Below are 20248 nucleotides of genomic sequence, written 5' to 3' on the forward strand. Positions count from 1 at the left end.
TGTCCCACGTCACCTGCGCCTTCGCCCGCAGCGCCCAGCCCAGCCGGGTGGCGCGAGCCGCCGAGGCCACCGTCACCATGGGCAGCAAGGTGGGCGCGGGGCGGGGTGACGGCCAGGCAAGCCCCCCCCTCCCCTCCCCTCCCCTCCCCGGGGACAGGAGGGACGGGGCTCCCCGGCCATCGCTGACCCCGTCCCTGGCGCAGGTGGTGGCCGGGGTGGCCATGACCAACCTGCCCGGCATCGTGGTGCTGGCCTTCGCCAAGGCCCAGCTCATCCAGATCTTCTTCTTCCGCCTCAACCTCATCATCACCCTGGTGGGGCTGGCCCACGGCCTCCTCTTCCTCCCCGTCCTCCTCAGCTACATCGGTAAGACCCCCCCCACCCCGTTCCCCCTAGGGACGGTGCCCTGTCCCCGGCGGGCCCCCCCCCCCCGGGAGGACGGTGGCAGCCTGGCACCGTCCCCCATCGTCCCTGCAGGGCCCAGCCCGCGGGTGCCGGCAGGGGACACGGCGGGGGACACGGCGAGCGACGCGGCGAGTGACGCGGCGGGTGGCGCAGAGCAGGGTGCGGGGCTGGCCCTCGACAACCCCTGCTTCGAGGTCGAGGTCGAGGACAAGGACAAGGACAAGGACAAGGACAAGGACAAGGACAAGGACAAGGACAAGACCAAGACCAAGACCAAGACCAAGACCAAGGCCAAGACCAAGGCCAAGGCCAAGGCCAAGGCCAAGGCCAAGGCCTGAGCCTCGCTGCCCCTCACCGCTCCCTCCCGACGCTGCTTTTTCTATTGCTGTCATATTTAAGCTGGTTTTCTCAGAGCCAGGACTGGGTTTAACTGGGCTGGGACTCAGCGGGGTGCAGGGGCACCTCATAGAGAAGCTGCGTCCTGGCTCTGCAGCGTCACGGGGTCGGTGTGGGGACGGGACGTGTGGGGGCACGCGGGCACCACGGGGAGGGGGACATGTGGGGTGCAGGGGGACGGTGGGGACAAGGCACTGGGCGCGGTGGGAGCAGGGCCCTGGGGGGCATGTGGGCACCTTGGGGACAGGGCCATGGGGGGCACGAGGGCGCTGTGGGGATGGGGACTTGGGGGAGCACATGGGCATCGTGGGGACAGGGACACGTGGGGCACACGGGCACCCCCAGGATGGGGCACAGCGGGGCAGGGGCACGAGGGCACCGTGGGGACAGGGGACGTGCGGGACACACGGGCACCACAGGGGAGGACGGGGCACTGTGGGGCACGTGGGCACCGTAAGGCTGGGGCTGTGTGGGGCACAGGGGACAAGGACACGGGGGGCGCAGGGGCAGGGCAGCGACGGGGCACAGAGGGACGGGGGCCACATGGGGCACGAGGGCATCACGGGGCTGTGCGGGGCACAACGGGACACGTGGGGCACGGGGACACACAGGGACGGGGCCGTTCGGGGCAGGTGGGCACTGCGGGGACAGGGACACGTGGGGCACAGGGACGGGGCCCACCGGGACAGGGCCCCCCATGGACACCACGGGCACAGGCCCGTTCGGGGCACCCAGGGACAGAGCCCCGCGGGGCACGAGGCCATCAGCGGGACGCAGCCCCGTGGGGCGCAGGGACACGGTGGGGGCCAGACCCCGCCCAGGCAGCCCCCCAAACCCCTCCAGGACTCACAGGCAGGGGCAGGGTGGGCACAAACCCGCTTTATTGCCCCCCCCCCCCGCTTCCCCGGGCACTAGAGGTACTTGTAGACCACCCTGGCGGGCACCGTCTGCAGCTCCAGGCGCACGGGGCACTTGTAGAAGTGGGCGAGGAGGGTCTCGGCGTAGCCCACCAGAAAGTAGAGCTTGGCGGGGGGCAGCCCCCGCGCCAGCACAGCGCAGACCACCAGCAGGTTGGCGCGGCGCTTCAGGACCACCCGGTCCGCCAGCGCGCCGGGGAAGGTGCCGCGGAGGAAGCGGCGCAGGAAGGCGTCCTCCACCGCCCGCTCCGCCGCGCCCGGCTCCCCGGCCAGGTTCCCTGCGGGCACCCGCGGGGGCGGCGCTGGCACCCGGGGCGCTCCCCACGCGCCCCCCCCCCCCGCACCCGCCGCGACCGGGCGCCCCACGGGGCCTTGTCCCCGCGATGCCCCACGGCCCGGCCCCACAGATGCCCTCGTGCCCCACGTGTCCCCGTTCCTGCGACGCCCACGGGCCCCACGTGTCCCTGGCCCCACAGCACCCCACAGCCCGTCCCCATGATGCCCTCGCACCCCCCTTGTCCCTGTCCCCACAATCCCCATGGGCCCCATACGTCCCTGTCCCCACAGCACCCCACAGCCCGTCCCCACGATGCCCTTGTGGCCCCCCATGTCCCCATCCCCACCATGCCCATGTGCCCCCCCCATGTCCCCATCCCCACACCCTCCATCCCCGCGATGCCCCACGTGCCCCCCATGTCCCCCTCCCCACAATCCCCATGGGCCCCACGCGTCCCTGTCCCCCCAACACCCCACAGCCTGTCCCCACGACGCCCTCCTGCCCCCCATGTCCCCGTCCCCACCATGCCCACATGTCCCTGTCCCCCCCAACACCCCACAGCCCGTCCCCATGACACCCTCGCGCCCCCCCATGTCCCCCTCCCCACCATGCCCATGTGCCCCCCATGTCCCCATCCCCGCACCCCCCATCCCCGTGATGCCCCCCACGCCCCCCATGTCCCCGTCCCCACCATACCCACGTGTCCCTGTCCCCACAATCCCCATGTGTCTCCCACGTCCCTGTCCCCCCCCCAACACCCCACAGCCCGTCCCCACGACGCCCCCGTGCCCGCCATGTCCCCCTCCCCACAATCCCCATGGGTCTCCCACGTCCCTGTCCCCCCCCAACACCCCACAGCCCGTCCCCACGACGCCCCCGTGCCCGCCATGTCCCCCTCCCCACAATCCCCATGGGTCTCCCACGTCCCTGTCCCCCCCCAACACCCCACAGCCCGTCCCCACGACGCCCCCGTGCCCGCCATGTCCCCATCCCCACCCGTCCCCCGTCCCCGCGGTCCCGGGGGGCGCGGGGGCACCCACCGGTGTGCAGGGAGAGCCAGCCCTTGCGGTGGGCGATGTGGTGGGGGGCGTGCGCCTGCTCGTAGGTCACCGCCTTGTCCCCTCTGCCCACGCGCACCCGCGCCGCCCGCGCCTGTGGGGCCGGGGGGGTCAGAGGCTGGGGGGGCCCGGCGGGGGCGGCGGGGAGGGGGCGCCCCCGGGGCTTACCTTGAGGCAGGCGGGGCTGGTGTGGAGGTGCCGGGGGGCTGCGGGGACGGGCCGCGGGCGGGGCACGGCCTGGGGGGGGGGACAGGGCTGAGGGACCGCGGGCGCCCCCCACGCCCCGTGGCCCCGAAACCCCGTGTCCCTGGTGCCCCCCGCGCCCGGGGTCCCCAGAGCCCCCCATGCCCGGGGTCCCCACGCCCGGGTCTCCAGAGCCCCCCATGCCCGGGGTCCCCCATGCCCTACATAACCGGTGTCCCCTCTACCCCGTGTCCCCGGTGTCCCCCACACCCGGTGCTCCCCACCCCCGGGGTCCCCAGAGCACCCATGCCCACACCCCCCCATGTCCGGGGTCCCCACACCCGGGGTCCCCACGCCCTTCATAACTGGTGTCCCCTCTACCCAGCGTCCCCGGTGCCCCCCACCCTCTGTATCCCCGGTGTCCCCCACACCCGGTGCTCTCAACCCCCGGGGTCCCCAGAGGCCCCATGCCCGGTGTCCCCCATGCCCTCCATAACCAGTGACCCCCCTACCCCGTGTCGCCCACACCCGGGGTCCCCCACCACCGGGGTCCCCAGAGCCCCCCCCATACCCACACCCCCCATGCTCGGTGTCCCCACGCCCTCCATAACCGGTGTCCCCTCTACCCAGTGTCCCCGGTGCCCCCACCCTCTGTATCCCCGGTGTCCCCCACACCCGGTGCTCCCAACCCCCGGGGTCCCCAGAGCCCCTCATGCCTGGTGTCCCCCATGCCCTCCATAACTAGTGACCCCCCCCTACCCCGTGGCCCCGGTGTCCCCCACACCCGGGTCCCCACGCCCTCCATAACCAGTGTCCCCTCTACCCAGTGTCCCCCGTGTCCCCCACACCACGTGCCCCCCCCCACTCCCGGGGTCCCCAGAGCCCCCCCATGCCCACACCCCCCATGTCCGGGGTCCCCACGCCCGGGGTCCCCACGCCCTCCATAACCGGTGTCCCCTCTACCCCGTGTCCCCGGTGCCCCCCCCCGCCTGTATCCCCGGTGCCCCCCACCCCCCGTGCCCCCACCCCCGGTGCCCCCCCACCCCCGGGTCCCCAGAGCCCCCCATGTCCCCCCCGTCCCTCACCCGCAGCGCGCGGGCAGCCGCGGCCGCCGCCATCTTGTCACGGCGGGGAGGGGCGGCGGCCCCTGGCGGCTGGAGGAGGAACGGCGGCACTGGGGGCACTGGGGGCACTGGGGGCACTGGGGGCACTGGGGGCACTGGGGGCACTGGGGGTTATTGGCGGCACTGGGGGCACTGGGGGCACTGGGGGCACTGGGGGCACTGGGGGTTATTGGGGGCACTGAGGGCACTGGGGGCACTGGGGGTTATTGGGGGCACTGGGGGCACTGGGGGCACTGGGGGCACTGGGGGTTATTGGGGGCACTGGGGGCACTGGGGGCACTGGGGGCACTGGGGGCACTGGGGCACTGGGGGTTATTGGGGGCACTGGGGGTTATTGGGGGCACTGGGAGCACTGGGGACACTGGGGGCACTGGGGGTTATTGGGGGCACTGGGGGCACTGGGGGCACTGGGGACACTGGGGGTTATTGGGGGCACTGGGGGCACTGGGGACACTGGGGGCACTGGGGGTTATTGGGGGCACTGGGGGCACTGGGGGCACTGGGGCACTGGGGGCACTGGGGGTTATTGGGGGCACTGGGGGCACTGGGGACACTGGGGGCACTGGGGGCACTGGGGGCACTGGGGGTTAGTGGGGGTAATGGCGGTTAGTGGGGGTTATTTGGGGTAATGTGGGTTATTGGGAGTTACTAGGGGTAATGAGAGCACTGGGAGGGGCACTGGGGGTTAGTGGGGGTACTGGGGGTTATTGTGAGTAATGGGGGTACTGGGGTTATTTGGGTTATTGGGGGTAATGGGGGTACCGGGGTTATTTGGGTTATTGGGGGTAATGGGGGTACCGGGGATAATGGGAGTACTGGGCAGGCAATGGGGAGTATTGGGGGTAATGAGGGTTACTGGGCGTTACTGGGGGTAATGGGAGCACGGGGGGCAATGGGGGTTATTTACCCCCAGTATCCCCCAGTGCTCCCAGTACCCCCAATAACCCCCATTGCCCCCCGGTAGCTCCATTACCCTCAATTACCCTCAGTGTCCCCCAGGGCTCCCATTACCCCCAGTATCCCACAGTGCTCCCAGTGCCCCAATGACACCTCGTACCCCCATTACCCATAATAATCCCCATTGCCCCCCTGTACCCCCATTACCCTCAATAACCCCCAGTACCCCCCACTACCCCCAATAACCCCCATTGCCCCCCTGTGCTCCCATTATCCCCAGTACCCCAGTATCCCACAGTGCTCCCAGTGTCCCCCAGTACCCGCGGGCAAGGTGACGTCCCCCTCGTGCGAGGGGCTGGCCATGGGCCATCGCTGGGGACAGAGGGGGGGACACAGAGCGACCCCCCCACCCCGGGCAGGGTGTCTGGGTGCTGCGAAGGAAGGACCCCCCCAACTGCCGGGGGGGGCTCGGCCCCCTCCCCAGCACAGCTGCGTCCCATGGGGGCTGCTGGGAGCTACTGGGGGCTTGTTGGGAGGTACTGGGGGCTCTTGAGAGCTGGCTGCTGCTGCCCATGGGGAGCTACTGGGGGCTTCTGGGTGCGTGCTGGGAGCTACTGGGCTTTGTGAGGGGCTGCTGGGGGCTCCTAGGTGCCTACTGGGCATTCTGGGGTGCCTACTGGGAGCTACTGGGGGCTCCTCAGTGCCTGCTGGGAGATACTGGGCTTTGTGAGGGGCTGCTGGGGGCTCCTGGGTGCCTGCTGGGCGTTCTGGGATGCTACTGGGAGCTACTGGGGGCTCCTCAGTGCCTGCTGGGAGCTAGCTGCTGTCTACTGGGGGTCCTGGAGTGCCTACTGGGAGCTACTGGGGGCTCCTAGGTGCCTGCTGGAAGCTAACTGCTGCCTACTGAGGGTCCTGGGCTGCCTACTGGGAGCTACTGGGGGCGCTCCTCGGTGCCTGCTGGGAGCTACTGGGCTTTGTGAGGGGCTGCTGGGGGCTCCTAGGTGCCTACTGGGCGTTCTGGGGTGCCTACTGGGAGCTACTGGGGCTCCTCAGTGCCTGCTGGGAGCTACTGGGCTTTGTGAGGGGCTGCTGGGGGCTCCTGGGTGCCTGCTGGGAGCTAGCTGCTGTCTACTGGGGGTTCTGGGGTGCCTACTGGGAGCTACTGGGGGCTCCTAGGTGCCTGCTGGAAGCTAACTGCTGTCTACTGGGGGTTCTGGGGTGCCTACTGGGAGCTACTGGGGGCTCCTAGGTGCCTGCTGGAAGCTAACTGCTGCCTACTGAGGGTCCTGGGCTGCCTACTGGGAGCTACTGGGGGCGCTCCTCGGTGCCTGCTGGGAGCTACTGGGTGTTGTGAGGGGCTGCTGGGGGCTCCTAGGTGGCTGCTGGGAGGTAGCTGCTGCCTACTGGGGGGTTCTGGGTTGCCTACTGGAGCTCCTCAGCGCCTGCTGGAGCTACTGGGCGTTGTGGGGGGGCTGCTGGGTGCCTGCTGGGGAGCTAACTGCTGCTTCCTGGGTGCTTGTTGGGAGCTACTGGGAGCTCCTGGCTGCTTGCTGGGAGGTGCTGGGGGTTTCTGAGAGCTGGCTGCTGCCCCTGGAGAGTTGCTGGGAGGCTCCTGGGTGCTTACTGGGAGGTGCTGGGAGCTCCTGAGAGCTGGCTGCTGCCTATGGTGAGCTACTGGGGCAGGGGGGGGGTGTCTCCTGGGTGCCTACTGGGAATCACTGGGGGCTCCTGGGTGCCTGTTGCGGCGGCTCCCACCCTGTGTGGGTGCTGGCTGGTGCCTGGGGAGCTGCTGGGGGGGCCCAGAGCACGGCTGGGTGCCCTCCCCCCCAGCCCCCCCCCGGTGGGTTTGGGGGTGCTGTGTCCCCACGGTGCTGTGAGGGGGGTGGGGGTGTCCCCCCAGCTGCCCTGGGGGGGGGGGGGGCTCCCCAGGTGTAGCCCCCAGCTGTGCCCCCCCCCATGGCGGCTGCAGGGGGGCTCAGGACCCCCTATGAGGGGGAGTTTTGTTTTCCAGGGGTTACTGGTGCTGGGGGGGGGGGGGGGGGGGGGGGGGCTGTAGGGGACCCCTGGGGGGGCTTTGGTGTGGGTCTGGGGGGGGGGATCCTGGGGGGGGGGGTGGGGGTCTGGGGGGACCCCTTCCCTTGTCCTGTGGGTGATGGGTGGTGGTGGGGCAGCCCCAGGGGTTCCCTGGGGGGGGGGGGGGGGGGGCTGGCTTTGTGCTGGGGTGGGGGTCTTGGCTGGGCCCCCCCAGTTTGTGGTTTGGGCTTGGCGCTGGGTGTCCTGGGTGCTGCTGGAGCCCTGGAGCGAGGGGGTAAGGTGGGGCGGGGGGGCTCTGGCTGGGCTGGGGTGCTGCCCTGGGGGGTCCCCATCCCTGGCTGGGGTGCCAGTGGGTGCTGGGGGGGGGGTCTCTGTGTGTGGGCCCCCCCCCCCCCCCCCCAAGGATGTGGTGCAGGAGCCGCAGCCGAGCAGATGCCGGGCTGAGCAGTGTGGGGAGATGGGGGTAGGGGACACCCCCCCCCCCCCCTAATGAGCCCCCTTGGTTGGGGGGAGCTCCCCCCTTTGGGGGGGGGCTGGTGGGGGGGGTGTGGCAGGGCCCCCCCCCTGGGCTCTGGGTGGGTGCTGGGCCCTGGCTGCAGCCCCCAGTTGAGCCCTGGGGTTCCCCACGTGTAGCCCCCAGCTCCCCCCCCCCCCCCCCCCCCCCCCGCCCCCCCCCCCCCCCCCCCAAGGTATGGTGGGGGCAGGGAAGGCTCAGGGCACCCAGTGAAGGGCAGTTTTATTTTGGGGAGGCCGGTGGTGGTCGTGTCTCTTTGCGGGGGGGGGGGGGTGTGTGTCCTGAAGCCGTTTGTGTGTCCCCCCCCCCCCCCCAACCCCAGCAGGGGGGTCCTGGAACCGTGTGTGTCTGTCCCCTTGTCCCGTGTGTGTCCCCCCCCCCCCCCCCAATCCCAGCCGTGCCGGGGGGCTCAGGGGAAGGCGATGGCGGTGAGGGGGGCGAGGTGGAGGGGCGGCTCGGCGGCGGGGGGGGGGTTGCCGGGGGGGTCCGGGGGTGGGCTGGGGGCCGCCGTGGTGTCCGTACTGGAACTTGATGCGGAGCTCCCCGATGCGGGCCTGGGGGAGGATGTTGGGGATCCACTCGATGGTGAAGGGGGTCGGCTCCTTCTGGGTGGGGGAGGTGTTTCCTGGGGGGAAAGAGGGGGAGAAGAGTGGGTTGGGGGGTCGTGTGTCCCCCCCCCCGCCCCCCTGCTGGGGGGTATGTGCCCCCCTCCCCTGGCCAGGGCGGGCGAGTTATTTTTTTGTGCGTGTTTCATCATTTTGTTCATTTTTCTTTGCAGGTGGCTGGAGCAGGAGAAGCAGCAGAGAAGGGACCCCTCGGGGGGGGGGGGGGGTGTGGGGGTGATTTTGGCCAATTTTTTTGGGGGGGGGGGGGGGGGGGGGCTGGGGGAGATCTGGGGTGTTTGAGATGGGTTTTTTTTTATTGGAGGGTGGGGACCAGCATCTGACCCCGTGGCTGGTGGGGAGGGGGGGGAGGATCAGCAGAGCTCCCCCCCCCCCAGGGGTAATAACCGCCCCATCACTGGGCAGCCCCCAGTTCCCCCCCCAGGTGGTGGTGGGGGGGGGGTGTTTCCCCCAGGGGGACCCACACCCCTGGGTGGGCGGGGGGGGGGGCTGAAGAGGGGGACCCTTATGACTGAGGCCCCCCCCTGGGTGGGGGTGTTGGTGGGGACCTCTCTGGGTGCTGGGGAGAGCTGGCAGGGCCCTGGGGGGGGCTCTTCTTGCTGGGACCCCCCCCCCCCCCATGCTCTGCAGCTCCAACAGGGGTCTCGCTCCTGGCAGGGGGGGCTTGGGCTGCTGCTGCTTTTGGGGTGGGGGAGGTTGTTGCCCCTGGGGGGGGGCAGCTCTGCTGGTGTGTGTCCCCCCCCCCTCCAGCCCAGCCTGATCCCTGGAGCTCCTGGGGAGGGAATTGGGGGGGCTGCCCAGTGATGGGGGGGTTATTGCCCCTGGGGGGGGAGCTCTGCTGATCCCCCCCCTGCCCCAGCCCAGTCTGATCCCTGGAGCTCCTGGGGAGGGAATTGGGGGGGCTGCCCAGTGATGGGGGGGGGGGGGTATTGCCCCTGGGGGGGGAGCTCTGCTGGTGTCCTCCCCCCCAGCCCAGCCTGACCCCTGGGGAGGGAACTGGGGGGGCTGCCCAATGATGGGGGGGGTTATTGCCCCTGGGGGGGGGAACTGGGGGGGCTGCCTGGTGATGGTGGGGTTATTGCCCCTGGGGGGGGAGCTCTGCTGATCCCCCCCCCCCCCCCCGCCCCAGCCCAGTCTGATCCCTGGAGCTCCTGGGGAGGGAACTGGGGGGGCTGCCCAGTGATGGGGGGGGGGGTTATTGCCCCTGGGGGGGGAGCTCTGCTGGTGTCCTCCCCCCGCAGCCCAGCCTGACCCCTGGGGAGGGAACTGGGGGGGCTGCCCAGTGGTGGGGGGGGTTATTGCCCCTGGGGGGGGAGCTCTGCTGATCCCCCCCTTGCCCCAGCCCAGTCTGACCCCTGGAGCTCCTGGGGAGGGAACTGGGGGGGCTGCCCAGTGATGGGGGGGTTATTGCCCCTGGGGGGGGAGCTCTGCTTATCCTCCCCCCCCCCAGCCCAGCCTGACCCCTGGGGAGGGAACTGGGGGGGCTGCCCAGTGATGGGGGGGGGTTATTGCCCCTGGGGGGGGAACTGGGGGGGCTGCCCAGTGATGGGGGGGTTATTGCCCCTGGGGGGTGGCAGCTCTGCTGATCCTCCTCCCACCCCAGCCCAGTCTGATCCCTGGAGCTCCTGGGGAGGGAATTGGGGGGGCTGCCCAGTGATGGGGGGGGTTATTGCCCCTGGGGGGTGGCAGCTCTGCTGATCCCCCTCCCACCCCAGCCCAGTCTGATCCCTGGAGCTCCTGGGGAGGGAATTGGGGGGGCTGCCCGGTGGGGAAGGGGGGGGGGGGGGGCTGTTGCTGGCCCCACTCACCCACTTTGAGGAAGGTCTTGAGCTCCAGGGGCCGGATGGCCGGCTGCTTCTCCAGCGGCCCGTAGGCCTCGGCGATGCTCTCCACCTCCACCTTGGGGCACCTGAAGAGCTCGTAGGTCCCGTCCCGGTTCTGGACGAAGCTGCGGGTGATCTCCAGCGGCAGCTGCCGGCAAAGGACGGGACGGGGACGGGGACGGGGGGTACCCGGGGTGAGGGGGCGCTGAGGGAAGGGGGTGGGGATGTGGGGATGGGGCCAGGGGGCTGCCTCCACACCCCTACCTGCCCCTTACCTCCGGCGTGTCGAAGATCTGCTTGACCTGCAGGACGTTGGTGAGGTGCCACGTGTACTTGGAGAAGGTGCCCAGGGGAAGGGCGTCCTTGCGGACAAAAGCTGCGGGGAGGGGAAAGGACGGTGAGGGAGGACACAGGGCTCACTCTGTGCTGCTGCTTCTCCCTGATTTGGGGTTTTTTTGGGTTTTTCCCCCCCACCCCCCCCGGTGTCCACAGCTCTCCCTCCAGCCTGCTCGGGGCGGGGGGCAGCTCCGCAGCGGCGGGCTGTGTCCTCGCTTCACGGAGCGAACCTGAACCAGCTCCAAGAGGGGCTTTGTCTCCGCTGGGGTTTGATGGCGCAGGTTAAGGGGAGATGGGGGGGGTGGGGGGGGGGTGGGGGCACAAAGGAGCCGGTGCTGGTGCTCCCCAGGCCTCGCTGCAGCTTTCTGCTCCCACGCCGGGGCAGGAGCGAGGGGGGTGAAGCAGCTCTGGGTGCTGGCAAGTGTCCTCCTGGCTGTGAGCTTCCCCCTGGGGGGCAGCGGAGCTGGGGGGAGGCGACCCGAGGAGCAAGCGGGACACACTGAGGGGCTGCAGCTGCCCCCGCAGCCCCGGCTCGAGCTGCTCTTGCGCTCTGCTCAACCCCGAGAGCCGGTGCCCGGGGTCAGGGAGGCAGGTTTGGGCGTAGGGGGGAGCTGACAGCAGCCCCCCGGCGTGTCCCACCTCCCTCCTGCCCTCTGCCCCGGGGTTTGCTCACGGAGCTGGGGGATTTCCCACTTGCTGGAGCGAGAGGAGAAGCTGCTGGAAACCAGCAGGGGGGAGGGAGGGAGGGAGGGAGGAATCTCCTGGGGTGATCTGGGGGGGGGGGGGCGAGCGTGTCCCTGCCTTACCTGTCGTGGAGTTGGGCAGCCTCTTCTTCGTGCTCCCGCTGGAGATCCTCTGCTGCAGGGCGTCGAAGAAAGCCTGAGGGATGTGGAACACCAGCGGCTCGGGCTTGCCTGGGGGGGGGGGGGGGGGGTGGGCACGAACAAGAAGACAGGGGGGTGAGGGCAAGGGGGGGGGGGGGGGCGGTGCTGGGGGGGCTTAGGGGCAAGGGGCTGCGCTGGTGATGTCAGGAGTATCGCTGCGGCGCGCGCTGCAGAGCGCTGCTGGTGTCCGGGCACCTTCACAGTAAAATAGTTCCTTGAAGGCAGAGCCTGGTGCTTCGCTCTGTGTCCTTTGCCTCCTGTTCTGTTGGCAAAGGGTCGCCGTCACGGCGGCAAACTCCTCTCCCCCGCGGCAGAGACGCCGGCGCTTCTTTACGGCGGCGCTGGGAGCACGGGGGGTGGCTCCCTCTGACGTGTTTCAAAGTTACATCAAAAAATTCAGCATTTTATACCCTTTCTCTGCAAAGTCGTGGTCTTTAACCTATTTCAACGTCAGCTGCATGTTATGCCCGCTATTAATTTTGATATTTACACTGATTGCTCCACCCTATTAACTAATTCCATGAGTATTCTTATACTAATATAACCACGGGTTATTTCACTAATCCAGATCTCAGATCTACAAACCAGGACGGGGAGGAGGTGAGGGTCTTCACCTCAACACTCCTTAGTTTCTCTGGTTTCATCCCATAAGATAATTCACGCCAAGAACGGGCACTTTCCCTCCCTGTCCCTGTCTCCTGCCTCCCTGTTCTGTTCTGGGCAGTTCCACCATGAGCAGCAGCTTTAGCTTTGACCTTCTCTGCGAGGCAGCAGCTGCTGTTTCTGAGCATCAGGGAGGTTTTGGGTGTTTCTTACTACAATGTAAACTAATATCATCAATACGAAGCGCTAGTTAGTCCTTAAAGCAATTAAGTCGTTCATTAAAAGCAATTAGTTATCAATGAAAGTAATTATCTATTCAAAATCCAAACTTGACTATGACAGTTCCATCTCTGGGTGCTGCGGAGCAGAGCCTGGCCCTGCTGGCTTTGCTCCCTCCCGCCGCATCGAGCAACATCTCCGCCGTCTTGGGAGGAGCAAGGAGTGGGTCCCTTCCACCTTGGGAGATCCTACGATCCTTCTGAGCCCCTGGGGCTGGCTGTGCTGGAGCCCCCAGTCCCTCCATCCTCCCAACCCTGCCCTGGACCAGCCTGTCCCTCTCTGCCTCGTCCTGGGGAGCTGGGGCTGTGCCCCCTTGGTCACTGTTTGCTAAGCTGGGGCGACGCAGTGACAACGTCACCGTCTTTGAGCACCACAGAGTCACTTTCAGGTCCGAAAAGCCCCTTCAGGTCACCGAGTCCCACTGTGACCCCAGCACAACACATCGCAGCTCTTGCCTGTCCCTGCCAGCAGCTTGCCAGAGGCTGGTGTGCTCGATGGCACTGTCCAGGGACAGCAGGACACGCGTCTGTCTGTCTTACGGTGCTCTGAGGGGGCTGGTAAAGAGCTGCTCCCCTCCAGGCGCTTCTTGGGGTCCTTCTCTTCACGGGAGCCCAGCTGCCAGCCAGGCACAGCTCTCCCAGCCAAGAGATTTATGAAGCCCCTGCCTCCCCCCCAAAAAAAGATGTTTTTACAGCCCTAAACCAATCCTCTGGCTCCAGAGACGTCCCCCACTGCCTGCACCAGTCAGTCGAGTCCCACGCCGCTCGGTCACTGGGGCAGCAGGGTGGTGCAGGTGACAGCAGTGTGTGTGTGTGCGTGTGTGTGTGTGTGCCTGTGTGTGTGTGTCCCACCCTGGCAGCCACAAGCCACCCCTGCCTTCGGGGTACGGACGAGGACGAGGATGAGGATGGCAGCAGCATCGCTGAGAGCTCACACCCCCTCAGGCAGCTCCCTTCCCCGCAGCCCACCCCACCTCCCCTCCTCTGCCCGGCCCCAGGCAGGTTGAATTCCAGCATGGATAAGCTCCGAGGGAATTTCCCCCTTCCCCAGCACAAACCCCAGCACCAGCTGCCCGTGAGCATTAACTCCACGGTCAGGAAACAAACCCAAACCAGTAGAACCTTCCCAGGGCACAACACCATTCGCAGCTCGTCCCAAAGGCCCCCCCCCCCCCCTCCCCACGGCCTTACCCTCAAACTGGTAATGCATGGTCTGATGGATGCGCTCCGTGACGCTGGCCAGCCAGTCCTGGAAGGAGAGAGTCACCTGCGACTCGTCCAGCAGCTGGGCACAGCCTGCAAGAGACAGGGAAAGGCCTTCAGCATCCCCAGCGGGTCCCACCAGCCTCGCTCCCGGCGCCTGGAAGCGCAAGGGTCTGCTGGTGAACCCACCCCCCGCCCCGGCTGCCCTCCGCAAGAGCCGCCGCCTCGGCCCCACGGTACAACTGCCCCCTCCCTTTCGCCGTCACCATCCCCGGGAGCGGGACCCTCACCCTCCCTGAGAGCACCGACACCCTCCCAGGGGTGTTTGCAGGAGCCCAACGAGCCGGGGCCAGAGGGATGTGCTCTGTCTTGGAGGGGGGAAAGGGGGAAAACCGAAGAGATTTGTACCACTTTCCAGGCCAAAACAAAAGCCAAGAGGAACAAAGGCACCGAACCAAGGCTCCTACCCCAGCACGGCCCATCACCAGCACGGAGAGGGGCTTTCTCTAAGGGGCTCTGGGAAGACCCACAGGCTCACACGGTGCTGGACTGACCCTTCCCTCTCCAAACACCGCGTACCGACACGTATCAACACGCAGCCGCCAGCTCGGAGACCACACGGGCCCAGGACAAGCTCCCCGAGGTGGCCGGGGTGACCCACATTCCCAGCTCACGTGCTCCCCGCACCCAGCCGGTGCTTCTGAGCCAAGAATCTGCCACCACCGACCACAGCTGCCCTGGCCACAAGCACCACCATCCCCCCCCAGCAGCACCAGGAGATACCAGGAGGCAACCAAACCACCCCAGCGCCCTGCCCGAGCTGGCTGGCCCAGCCCTCTGACCCAGGAGGGCGCCTCCTCGCCTCGGCAGGCACCACCGCCCCGCTCACGCCGGCGCCACCGCGCGCCGACTCCTTCAAGCTCAACCCACCGAAGAGCCACCACGGCACGACGCTGGCGCCGTCCCTCTCCACGGCCAGCCAGGGCCGTGCCAGGCCCCCCCAGGCGCACGCAGCCCCCCGCTGCCCCAGCCCCCTCTTCCCCTCCCGCAGCGAGCGAGGGGCAGCGAGGGCTCGGCCGCCCCCTCCGCGGGGTCACGGCGGCGCCAACCCAACGGCCGCGGGCGCCCACCCGGTCCCCGGGTGTCAGGGGTAGCCTGACTGAGGAAGATGAAGTTGGCCTCGGCAGCATCCCAGTACAGCTGGGAGAGGATGAAAGAAGCGGGTGAAGAGTGTTGTAAACAGGGCTGAGGAGGTGAGAAGAGCCTGAGCAAGGCTGAGACTGAACACGTGAATACCCCAGAGCAGGAATTTGGCAAGAGAATGAAGTGGGAAACACAGTAGGAGCTCCAGCCCGTCAGGATGTGAACAGGGGCGAAGGGACAGAGGTCCTGAGCGGATCGTTTCAGCAGCCTCAGGGCATGAACCGGGGGACAGCTAAGAGAGGTGATAAAAGGGAACGCTTCTTCTGCCACCTCGGCTTTTTTAACTTAATAGAGGCTGCCTTTTTTTACATGTTTTTTTGTCGGTGTCGGTCCCTACCGCGACACCCGGGCGCCGCGGCCGAGGCTCACCTTGTCTCTTCAGCGCGGAGGCGACGGCCGGTTTCTTCAGGCTGCTCCTCCGGGGCGTGCTGGGAGCGGGGTCCGGAGCCAGGAGAGGGCTGGGCGCCTGCACCCCTGAGGGATCAGGGCAGAGAGCGTCGGTGCACGAGTGCCAGGGGTCTGCCGGCCCCCCCCCCGTGCCTCCGGCAGGGCGGGTGGGAGGGAGAAGGCTCCTTAGGGCGGGCTGTCACCGCGGCTCTTCCACCTCAACGCCACGAGCGAACACCAAAAGCCCCCCCCGGGACGCGGGGCAGGAGCGTGGCGGCACCCCGAGCCTCTCCCAAAGCTCCACACCCAGCAGGTCACGGCGGGGCTGCCCCTCCTGCCGTGGTCCCCCGCCGGGCAACGCCTTTCAGCTTCAGCCCGTGTCCCGTCCCCCCCCCCCAGCCCGCAGAGCCCCCGGGTGACACTCACCAGGCGTCAGGTCCTTTTTCCTCTTCTTGGGCTTGGCAGCAGCCGCCTCCCCAGCCTGCACCGTGGATTCGGGGCCGCCGACCAGCTGCGGGACCACGAGCCCCTTCAGACCTTGGAGAAACACAGACTCTGTCCTTCAAAGCATCCCAACCACACTGCGGGGACGTGGGGGGGGTCTCACGTGTGTGTGTCACCCCCCCAAGCTGGTGAATGCTCCCCCCGAGACATCCCAGCGCACCCCAAACCTCCTCAGAACCCCCCCAAGCCCTCCCAGCCCTGCAGACGTGCTGCTCCGGGGGAGGACGCTGAGGGGAGCGGTGCTTTTAACTCCCTCACACCACCCAGGTCGCTCTGCTCGGGGTGGAGTTTCACCTCCGAGTGCCTAAAGACAGGGGGGGGATGATCCGGGTGCACCTATCGGGCCACCCAACCCCCCTCAGGGGACAACCCCAGAGGCAGGAGCAGGGGGTCACAACAAGCTGGGCTTCCCCCAGCGCTGCTCAGGCCCAAAGCGAAGAGGACACCAGCTCCCAGCCCAGAAGGGGAACCCGAATCACCCCAAAACCCAGCAGGATCTTGCCCCCACGCCAGCTCCCAGGGGAGCACAGCGAGCCCCCCCCGCTCTGCTCCCACACACTGGCACAAACTGCAGCCCAGGAGGACTCACTCCCCCCCGCCTCCCAAAAGCTCTCTGCTTGCAGAGGGAATAAAGCCCCCGGCTAACGGAGGGGCAGCGGGCAGCAGCTGCCGGGGAGCGAGCAGGAGGCCTGACCCAGCCCCTCGACACCCCCCCGTCCCCCGAAATCCTCTGCGTGTCGTCCCCCCTCCCCGCTACCCACCCCCGGAGTCGTAGGCGAGGAAGTCGGCGAACTCCTGCGCCAGGCTCTCGTCGCTGGCGAAGGCGCAGATGCAGGCGAAGAAGTGAATGCAGCGCGGCGGCACCGGCGCCGCCGCCGCCTCCTCCTCCTCCTCCTCCTCCTCCTCAGCTGGGCCCCCCTTGCCGGGCTTCAGAGCCTGGCAGGAGCAGGAGAAGCGGTGGTCGGCCAGCGTCTTCGTGCTCACCTTCTGGGCGAAGGAGGCGTGCAGGTAGCCGAGGCTGTGCTTCTGGCTGGCCTTGCACTTCACCACCAGGATGTTCTTGGTGATGCGCTGCACCAGCGGCCCCGTGGGCTCGGTGGCCAGCTGCCATAGGGTCTGTTTGGTTTCGGGCGAGGCCTGCATGGAGTTGAGCACCGAGCTCTTCAGGGTGAGCGGGGTGGCCTCGGTCTGGCAGTTCAGGGCCAGTTTGACGTGCTGGCACTGGTTCTCCACCACGCCTTGCGCGGCGGCTTTCAGGCACGACGGCACGTAGCAGCGGCCGGAGCTGAGCTGCGTGATGATGGTCCCGTCCACCGTCTGGATGGCCGTCTCCGAGACCCCCAGCTCCACAAAACACCGGTAATCCGGTCCCCGGTCCCTCTGCCGCACCGAATAAACCTGTAAGTCGGAGCCGGTGATGATCTTGACGGCGTCGGCGCTGGGCTGCTTGCGGGTGCCGTAACGGAAGACGGTCCCGCAGTTCTTGTTCTTGCAGCTCAGGCCTCGGGTGCCGTTGTAAGTGCCGCAGCGGGGGCATTTTCGGATGCCCCGGAGCGTGGCCTTCCCCAGGTCGGACAGGAAGGAGGGGACTTTGGTCCTCACCGACGCCGGCTCCATCCTCCGGTGAACCTGGAAAGGCAGAGATCAGCGGCGGGGGTGTGTGTGCATGTGTGCGTGCTCACCCAAAGCGTTATCACACCCGGGCGTGACGTGGCACAGCGCGGTGCGACCACCACGGGGCCGCCCCTGGAAGCCCAGCACCCCGACACCTCCGCCCCGGCGCCCGCCTTCTCCTATTTCCCACTCTCGGCAGCGCAGGAGGAAAACGAGGCTAAAAGGAGGGATTCTGGCACCTGCATGCTTGTGGCCCAAGCCATGGGTTCACCCCCCCGGGGGTAAATACATTAAATAAGGGATGTGGGATGTAAAGGAAGGCGGGGACACGTGGCTGAGGGGATGCACAGAGCGCCTGCCGAGCGTGCCGCAGCTGCTTGGAGCGACCCCAAAGGTCCAAGGCAGTGACAATGGGACAGAAAGAGGGCGATTCCCCTCAAATCCTCCCAGGTCAGGCTTTCGCACCCGGTGAGCAGCCAAGGAGCAAGATGGTGACTCCCAGCGAGCTGCCCCGGCGCTTGGACGAGCCACCGGCTCCGAAGCTTCAAGCGCTTCTCCTCTGCCAACCGCCTTTTCCCCCTCACACAGCGCCCTGTCCCAGGACACGAGGCGGGCAGGGAGGGCTGCCCAGCCCCCCTCGACCCCGCGGGAGAGCCCCCCCCCCCGCTCACGCCTGCCTCCACCGCCACCACCAAAACCCCCTCTTTTTATTTTCTTTTTTCCCGGGGGAAAAGCCGGCGCCGCACGCAGCCAAGGCGAGAGACGGGGATGTTTATTGTCACCGGGAGACGGCGCCCAGCCGAAAGGCAGCTCCCGGTGGGGTTTTATCCCGGGCTGAGTGGGGTAAAATGGGGCTAAAAAGTGGGTAAAATGGGGCTAAAGCTTGCCAGGAGCGGGAAGGCTGAGCTCCCGGCCCCCCGCCTCACCGAGGCCTGCGGGGCCCGGGGAATCAGCGGGGTCCGGGGAACCAGCGGGGCCCGGGGAACCAGCACAGGCCAGGCCGGGCTTCCCCGCTTCCCCCGGGGTGCGGTAGGGCCGGGGTACCCGGAGCGGGGCCTCCCCTCCGCCGCGGTCACCTCACGACCAGGCCCCGGTTGGCCTCAGGAGCAGGCCCGGGACCGCCCTCACCGGTTGGGCCTCAACGACAACGCCTCACCTCCCCCCTCCCCGTCATCCCCGGTGTGCGCTGACGTCACCGCCGTGGCGTCGCCGTGACGTCGCACCCCGCCGACATTCCCGCCCCGCCGTGCTTCCCCCCCCCCCCCCCCCCAACTTCCAAGCCACCCCACGCGCCGTTTCCCTCCCGCCCTTCCCCTGATGTCACTTCCTGTCCCGCGGGCGCGGCGCCCACCCTCCCGCCTTTTACCTGGGCGGCGGCGCGCGCCCCCCGCTCCTGCCCGGACCGCCGCGAGGCCGCTCAACGCTCCGCCTCCGTCATGGCGCCCGCCTGCTCGACTCCCATTGGGCCGCCGACACCACGTGACGGCGGAGCCGCGGGGCGCGCTGGGAGGTGTAGTCCGCGGAGGCGCCGCAGCGCGCCTGCGCGCTGCGGCGCCTCCGCGGACTACACCTCCCAGCGCGCCCCGCGCCGCCTTTGCACCAATAATTGACCAATTTCGGCCTTTTTTCCCCCCAAACAGCCGCTTCCCTCCCGCCCGCTTCGGCCCGGGGAGGGCGAGGACACGGAGTAAGAAAAGAGAGCACACAACGAGCTCCGGTTTGGTTTTTTTTTCCCTTTTTTTGTCTTTTTTGTTTTTTTTTTTCCTTTTTTTTGTTTTTTTTTTTTTTTTTTTCCCTTTTTGGGAAAACTTGGTCAAGAGGTAGGAGAGAAAATACCGGGTTTGGCCTCTGAATGTTGCAGGTTTGCAGAGCTCCGGTCCCGCCCCCCTCCCCCGGGAGGGGCAAACGACCTGGGGGAAGTTTTACACAATTTCTTAAACCCACCAAGATACCAGAATGTGCAAAAAACTTTAAAATAAAACGAAGAAAAACCCCAAGATCCGAGGCGTAACTCGCGTCGAAGGACTCGGCCTCCCACCTTTAAATAAGGAAACGTACAACGGCGGCGAACGGTTGTGCAAAATATTAATTTGCCAAAATATTTTACATAATCGGTACATGTAAATGCTGAAATCAGTAAAAAAAAAAAAAAAAAAAAAAAAACCAACAAAAAAACCCAAAACAACGACCCGGCTGGTTCGTAGGAATTTTGTCACATTTGAGTAACGGGATTTTCGCCGTCCCAGGGTGGAAATCCTTGCGGGCGAGCGTCCCCCTTCCCCCGTCGTAAGGCAAAGACGACCCTGAAAAAGACGCTGAGATACAAAACCGATGTAAACGAATAATTTATCGTCAAAAAAACCCCGGTGTAACCCAAGCGGAGGCGGAGGCTTTATACAAGAGGCTCTGTTAAAACGGAGCGAAGGCTGAAGACGCGGCGGCTTCAGGATTCGCTTTTGGCTTTTTTTTTTTTGTTTGGTTGTGGTTTTTGTGTGTGTGTGTGTGTTTTTTCCTTTTTTTTCTTTTTTTTTTTCTTTTTTTTTTTTTTCCTTTTTTTTTTTTTTTTGTACAACGGTTTATAATACATCTGAAATCGTTCGGAACGCAAACGAGAACGGCACGTTACTGCCGAGGAAAGAAAACCAACAAACAAACACACACACACACAAAAAAAAAAATTAAAAATTAAAAAAAAACCCAAAACCCCCAAAAAATTAGGTTGACGTTGTGCAATTCGCTGCCCCCGTTCCCGGCGGCAGTAGTCCCTGCATTTGCTGTGTTTCAAAAACGTGGATCTTAAGAAACACGGAAAGGAGGAAAAAAAAGAAGGCAAAAGTCGGCAGACATCCAGCATCTCGTTTTGGGGTGAATTTTGTTTCGTTTCAAACAACGCGGGTGACAATTTCATGATTAAAAACGCTTCGTTTCGGCTCGTTTCTCCCTCTTTAAATAAATACGCCGTGTCCGATGCTCGATGCGGTCGCT

General features: G+C 66.6%; 2 protein-coding genes across 2 annotated transcripts; both read right to left on the reverse strand.

The window, feature by feature from the left end:
- Positions 1 to 1685: 1685 nt before the first annotated feature.
- On the reverse strand, positions 1686 to 4354 carry MRPS24 (mitochondrial ribosomal protein S24). The gene is made up of 4 exons (XM_086477232.1): positions 4322 to 4354; positions 3222 to 3290; positions 3036 to 3147; positions 1686 to 1996 (listed from the first exon to the last, which is right to left on the reverse strand). Exons 1-4 carry the CDS (start codon positions 4352 to 4354, stop codon positions 1713 to 1715), a joined length of 498 nt encoding a protein of 165 aa, XP_086333358.1. The 3' UTR covers positions 1686 to 1712.
- A 691-nt stretch (positions 4355 to 5045) lies between these two features.
- Positions 5046 to 18663, reverse strand: C23H2orf42 (chromosome 23 C2orf42 homolog). The gene is made up of 10 exons (XM_086477060.1): positions 18630 to 18663; positions 16411 to 17278; positions 15572 to 15682; positions 15128 to 15232; positions 13544 to 13648; positions 11394 to 11501; positions 10527 to 10627; positions 10237 to 10399; positions 8283 to 8430; positions 5046 to 5175 (listed from the first exon to the last, which is right to left on the reverse strand). Exons 2-10 carry the CDS (start codon positions 17264 to 17266, stop codon positions 5046 to 5048), a joined length of 1827 nt encoding a protein of 608 aa, XP_086333186.1. The 5' UTR covers positions 17267 to 17278; positions 18630 to 18663.
- Between the last annotated feature and the right edge of the window lie 1585 nt (positions 18664 to 20248).

This window comes from Leptosomus discolor, chromosome 23, assembly GCF_034619465.1.
Source record: "Leptosomus discolor isolate bLepDis1 chromosome 23, bLepDis1.hap2, whole genome shotgun sequence".
Taxonomy (NCBI): Eukaryota; Metazoa; Chordata; class Aves; order Leptosomiformes; family Leptosomidae; genus Leptosomus; species Leptosomus discolor.